We start from the raw sequence: 6,465 nt of genomic DNA on the forward strand, positions 1-6,465 counted from the left end.
CATGGCTTGGGGGGAGCTTCTGCTCCCGCCCGCTGCCTGCAAGGTTCCAGTTCCCAAGTGCAGGCAATGCTGTGAGGTTCTCACGCCCTGCAAGGCTGCTCCCTGCACTGTGGGATGGCAGCAGAGGGCAAGATGTAGTCACGGTGACCAGGGAGGGAGGGCTGCCCAGCCGAGGTCAGGGGTGCGAGAGCTGGGAGGGGAGCCCTGGGGTCTGACAAGCCCATGCACTGACCTGTCGGGGGGGCTGCTCCAGCCAACCCCTCGTCCCTGCTTAACCCTTCCTGCTGTCGCCCGTGTGACAGGCATCGCCGTCGACCCCCGCCACCTCTCCCTGGTCGCTGACTACATGTGCTTCGAGGGTGTTTACAAGCCACTGAATCGCTTTGGGATCCGGTCGAACTCGTCCCCTCTGCAGCAGATGACGTTTGAAACCAGCTTCCAGTTTCTGAAGCAGGCCACCATGATGGGTCAGTCGTGGGCAGGTGCCCCCTCTTGAATCTGCTTGGGCGCCTTTCCACATGCTCTGCATGCGGGGGAGATCTTGGACTCTCACTGCCCGGAGCAGCTGGGGAGGGCAGGCAGCAGGCGGGAGAGCTGCCTCTGCCTTTGGAAGGAAAGTGGGAGGGTCTTCCTCTCTTTGAAACGGAGAAGCAGTGGTGCCTCCTTCCCATCAGACTCCGAGCCTCAGGACCACTCCTCGTGGCCTCGGAGACACCCCATCCGCCCAGCCTCAGTGTTGAGCTCCCCCACCCGCAATATCATGCCCAGTTTCTGCCTCAGCCACCTAACAGGCGCCCTTGTGTCTCTCCCAGGATCCCACGACGAGCTGAGGTCCCCGTCAGCCTGCCTCGTGGTCGGGAAAGTCGTCAAGGGCGGGACGGGCCTGTTCGAGCTCAAGCAGCCCCTGAGATAGTGGCCCCTGCGCGCCGTGCACCTGGCCAGCCCGTCACCTGAGAGAACCCAGAGGCGGGAGAGACCAGAATTCCGGGCAGTCCCTGGCAAGGGTGCGGAGCACAGCGGTGACCCTGGGGTCCGAGAAGCAGCTGGACCAGCCTCGCTTGGGAAGTGGCTATGTTGCTCGTCCTCGCCTGTCCAGCTCAGGATGTCAACAGGGGTCACCAGGCCCCCAACCAAGTCCCTTGAGTCCCTCTGAGGTGGCCGGACCTCCCCCTGGGCTGCAGTGAGCCTCGGAGGTGACATCCATGGTCCCTCCAGGGTAGGGAGGTGAGGTCTCCTTGCTGTGAGCAGCCGGTGACTACAGGCAGGACTCCTGGGGGTCACGACAAGCAGGAGCGGCACTGCCCGACAGCCCACCCCTCCTGGCTGCGCCAGTCCCTGGGGTCGGAGGTCCCAAGGAGTCTCCGCCCAAGGCCCTTTCTCTGGACCAAGCGAAGGTGGCAGTGACCCCTCCTCACCCACCCTCTGTGCCTGGGCCAGAGTCCCGGCTCTGCTGGCACATGACTACGTGTCCTTCTAGAGCAGATTGGCCCCGAGTCAGGGCCCCAGCAGCTCACCTCGGCACGTAAGCCCCGAGCCACCAGCCGGGCTGCGCTGTTGGCACGAGTTGCCTGGCTCTGCTCGCAGCCCAGCTTTGAGGCCTGAGTCCCTCTCTGCAGGCTCTGCCCTGTCCGGGGTGGTCCGGCCTCCCCTGACCTCTGGCACCAGCAGCCAGGGGCCCCAGCGTGAAGAGAAAAGTCAGAGGACCTGTACCGAGGCTTTGTAAAATCAGAGGCTGTTTCTATTTTTGTCTAATGTTATTCCAGCTCAGGCTGTGTAATAAACGTCACTGGAGCTAGCTGTTGGGAGGAAAAAAATTCGAAAGACTTGGGACTTTTTGGTTTTGCTCTTGGTTCGTGGTTTCTACATTTGTGATTTGAGGGCCCAGGACTGGAACTTCTCAGGACAGTCGTGTCTCAAGTTCCTGTTTTTTTGGCAGAGGACATGGTGGGAGAGCTCAGCCCTGGCAGCCTCCCCCTCTGACTCTAGCCTGCTCCCACGGTGGCCTCCTTCCGCAGCCAGCTTCTGGCCCTGAGGCCAGGAGAGCCGAAGCCCGCGGGAAGGAGGTGTGTGTGTCTGGGCTGGGAAGGGCGGCCTCACCTGGGGAGAGTGAGCACGCTGTTCTCTCTGACAGGTGGTGGGGCCAGCCTGGGCAGCCTGTGCCCGTGCTGGGGGAAACCTGACAGAAACAGGGTTCACCGGGCTTAGGTACAGAGGGCTGTGGACAGCTTCTCAGGGGCGCAGGGAGAAGGGTCAGGATGGACCCCTGCACCCCACGTTATGATGTGTGTTCTCGGATTTAAAGGGACAGTTCACTACCTGATGATTTCCACGCATGCTAGAGTGGTGGGAGAGGATCCTCAGAGGAGGTCACAAGGTACCTGTTAGAAAATGAGCACGTGGTTCTCCGGCCCCAGGGCTCGGCGTCAGCACAGGAGTCCCGTGCCGGGCCCTCTGCGGTTCCCCAAGCCTAGTGCGGCTTTCTCTCTCCTGCCTCCCCTGCACAGGGCTCGGTCACAAGCTCCAAAATCGCCGCGGTCCAAAATGCTGACATTTCTACACCATGTGTAGACCTGGTGGGGGCCTGGTGACCCTTGTTTACATCCTGAGCTGGGGACAGGCAAGGACAAGCAAGCCCACCTTTTGCCGAGGACCACTTAGAACAGAGTTTCTCAACTCTGCGCGTTGGAGCCACCAGTATAAAGCCAGTATGAAGACTGGAGCCTGTATCAAGACTGATTCCAGCACCCGTGTCCCAGAGAGTCTGATTAAATGGGCCTGGGATGTAGCCTGGGCATCAGAAGCGCCCTAGCAGAGTAACGTGAGCAGGGTTGCGAACCACCAATTTAGAACAGGCGCGAAATTGTGCCAAGTCACAGCCACCGTCCTTTCCTGCTGGTGTGATGGCTTCTCAGCAAGTGGGTCGTGAACATCAGGTCTGATTCCTGCCCCCCAAAAGCAGGGGTGCAAGTATGTGATAAAGCCACAGCAGGTGTCTGCGAGGATGGAGCGGGGGTTCAGAGGGCGCCTTGATCAGCTCTCCCTGGGGCTGCAGCCGAGAAAGGTGGGGGTGTTCTGGCCAGGAAGCGGGAAGCTCGCAGCTGCCTCCCAGCCCAGCGCTTGAGGGGAACAGCTTGTTCAGCTTGCAAGTGCTATCAACAGGGTGCCTGCAGGCGCCAGAGGAGGGGACAGCACCAGCGAGTGCTTCTAGAAGCAGCTCTGAAAAGTTTCCATTTAAAAAGCCCAGCTTGAGCGAGGACTGGGCCTCAGGTCATTGAAGCAGCACCTCTCCTGCCATGAGAGGTCAAGTGAGGAGCTCTGCTCTGCAGGGTTCACAGCTCTGGCTTGTTCACGGGCCCAGGGAAAGGCCAGGACCTGGTCCCAGGGGACAGGGCTGAGCACCTCGCTTACCTGGGCTGGGCTTGGGTGTCATTGGAGCTGCTCAGACCTTGAGCAAGTTTAGTAATGGAGTCTGGGCTCAGGGGCCTGGAAGGCACCTTCCAAGCAAAAAATCCTAACCGTGCCCCTCCTTCCCTCGTCCTGCACCCAGCCGGCCTGGACGCCCACTGCACCAGGCCCCGAGGTGCAGGAACCACACAGGCCCTGCCCGCACTGATCTCCCAGTCTAGTGCCCCAAACAGACAAGCCAACAGGAAATTCAGCCCATCGTGAAATGGCCAAAGGCTGAGGAACCTGTCAGGCGGCATGTGAGCCTGTAACCCTCCCCCCACCCACTGCCACCCACCACTCCAGGTAGGGCCTGCCCAGCTGGCTGTCAGGGCTTTGGGGAGAGGGCAGGGTGGGGAGGAGAGTGAAAGGCACTTGTACGCTCAGAGGCCAGAAGGGAGGGAAATGAGAAAGAACCAGAAGTCTGGTCATCACAGTCGTCCCCAGGCTCCCACCCCAGCTCCTCCACCTCCCTCCCCGAACACAGCAGAGGCCACCCTGGCTCCAGCCTCTGGGCCTTTCTTTGCAAGTGGCGGTCAGCCCTGCTCAGAGGTCTGGCGGCCCCGCTGGCTGCTGCTTTCTGGACCGGCGGCTCAGCACAGTCATCTCGGGGAGCCCAGCCAGCCCCGGGGCCATGGCCTCGCATGTGACAGGCTCAGACACCACAGGCCTCGGCTCTCCTTCCCTGACCCGTGGTTCTGGCCTGGACACACGGACTTGAAGTCCCGGGACATTCAACCCGTCAAGCCTCAAGAATGTGGTTGAGCCGCGTGGCTGCGTTTGAGGCAAGAAACTGTGAAATCAGACCCCTCTTGGATCTCGGGTCCTCAGCTGATGGTTACTTGGCCTCCTGGCCTCAGTTTCTTTATCTATAAAATGATGATTAAATAATTGTTCATAAAAGCACATGCAGCTATAAATGTTCACCTGTATACCAAGTGGTTCTCAGCGAGGTGGGGCTGATTTGCCCCGTGGACCCTCAGCAATGTCATCTCGAGTCCTCACAATTGGCGGCAGGGGCGGGGGTGTTACCGCCATCCAGTGGATAGAGGCCAGAGACGCAGCTCCACATCCCACAACATGAGGACAGCCCCTGTGATAACGAATTATCCACACACACCCGCTTCCTGCTGGCTGGCAGCGCGGCGGCCAGACCATGCCTGGAGTTACTGTAAAAGACGTGATCCAGCGGGAGTTCGTCAGAGCTCTGGCAGCTTCCTCAGAAAGTCGGGGAAGCTGAAAGGTCCTGAATGGGGGGACGCTGCCAAGCTGGCCACGCCTGAGGAGCCTGCTCCCTGTGATGAGAACCGGCTCTAGGCACGAGCTGCTCCCACAGCCTGGCACCTGTATCTCCGGGGCGGCACTGGGGGCGGCTCCCGGACCCAGATTTGTGGGGGGCATCAGCATGCTGACACTTCAGCACAGCCTCCAAAAGCATGGCCTGCCAGGTCCTCCAAGCCCTGGAGGGGCTGAAAATGGTGGAAAAGGGCCAAGATGGATGGGGGCTGCAAACTGACACATCCAGGACGCAGAGATTTGGACAGAATCGCTGGACAGGTGGCAGCTGCCAACAAGAAACGTTACATGAAATGATGCTGGGTTAATAAATTGCCTCATTCACTAAAAAAAAAAAAAAAAAAAAAATCAGGCTCCAAATGTCAGTGACGCCAAAGTTAAGAAACCCTGCCACGTTCACGTGTGTGTGGGGGTTAACACTGTTCTTTTACAAATGGAACCATTTCCATTTTAGCCACTCTGATGGGTAAGCCGTAGCATCTCAGTGTCACTTTAATTTGTAAGTCCCTATTAATAATTCTGAGCATCTTTTCATAAGTTTATTGGTTCGTTTGATTTGCATTTACAAGAATTATCTACTTTAAAGAATTCTAATTTCTTACAGATATAGGTAAGTGTTTGTCATCTGCATTCAATACTTCCTCCCACCCCCAAATTAAATGAATGAGATGATACTGGCCAAGAATTCAGGGCAGAACCCGCACTGCGTTGAAGGAGATTAGCTGCTGGCCACACATGGCCATGCTCACCCCTAGAACCTCATTAGGGCAGCCAGGCATCTTCTGAGATACAGAGGTTGGTTGAGAACGCAAATCCCCTCTCATGAGGGACTTACAAGAAGGTTACACCCATGACAACATCTCCATGGGCTGGAGGGACCGTTTTAACAGCAGAAAGCTCCCAAAGTCATGAGCAAAGTTCCAGGGCCGGAAACCCAGCCTTTCCTGGAGCTCACCCAGCGCGGTGAGGGGCGTGGTCACACTCCTCCTCTCACTGCTGCAAGGAAGGGGTTTTCACATCAGAGGCTGCCTCCATGGAGCGTGGCAGGTAGCTGTGAGGGTACCACGTGCCTCCCCAGCCCAAGGAGCACCCTTTCTGAGTGGGCCTCCCCGGGGTACAGACAGGACCGCCAAGTGCAGGGAGGGAGTCCTGTGTTTTGCTTGGTTGGGGAGTTGGCAGCTCACAAGGTGAAACTGGCACAAACCAATGACAGCAGCCGCCTTACAGAACTAAGAACCACAATCTATGGCCCGAACCAAAGTGGATGTAAATTTTGAAGAGTTTTAGAATTACGTCATGCACGTTACTAGAAAGAATCTCAGAACCTGGGGGCTAGCCCTTGGCTGCGGAGGAGACGGGTACCAGTTACCAAGGATTCCCGTGATATTGTCTCGTATGAACCCCTCAGCCCAGCAGCACGCGTCCTATTAGCCCCATTTCGTGGTTGAAGAAGTAGGTCTAGAGAAGGGAAAGCAATGCCCTGGGGTCAGATCAAATTCCAGGGAAGACACCCAGGTCTGATATTCCTCTTGGAGCTGTGCCTCTGCACGGGCGTCTCCTGGCATATCCATCGGGTTGTCACAATGCCCCTTTATCAGGTTCCTCTCCGAAGACCAGCTCCTCATCCAGTGTCCTGCTGCCTGGGGACCTCCCGAGCCCAGGGGAAGGCTGCCCCGGCTTTGCACAGTGCCCTGGGCTCCCGCCCAGAACGTGGTACTTTCCCTG

General features: G+C 58.1%; 1 protein-coding gene and 1 pseudogene across 2 annotated transcripts in view; both read left to right on the top strand.

The window, feature by feature from the left end:
* POLR1A (RNA polymerase I subunit A) overlaps positions 1-1,797 on the top strand; it is a 60,113-nt gene extending 58,316 nt beyond the window's left edge. For both annotated transcript variants that reach the window (XM_031441317.2, XM_031441318.2), the window contains exons 33-34: positions 303-467; positions 813-1,797. In XM_031441317.2, coding sequence (XP_031297177.2) covers positions 303-467; positions 813-913 — 266 coding nt within the window. In that variant the 3' untranslated portion in view covers positions 914-1,797. The remainder of the gene's footprint in view (positions 1-302; positions 468-812) is intronic.
* Positions 1,798-4,430: 2,633 nt separating this feature from the next.
* Positions 4,431-5,370, top strand: LOC105104193 (small ribosomal subunit protein eS19-like; annotated as a pseudogene).
* The last annotated feature ends 1,095 nt before the right edge of the window (positions 5,371-6,465 follow it).

Source organism: Camelus dromedarius, chromosome 33 (genome assembly GCF_036321535.1).
Source record: "Camelus dromedarius isolate mCamDro1 chromosome 33, mCamDro1.pat, whole genome shotgun sequence".
NCBI classification, from domain to species: Eukaryota; Metazoa; Chordata; class Mammalia; order Artiodactyla; family Camelidae; genus Camelus; species Camelus dromedarius.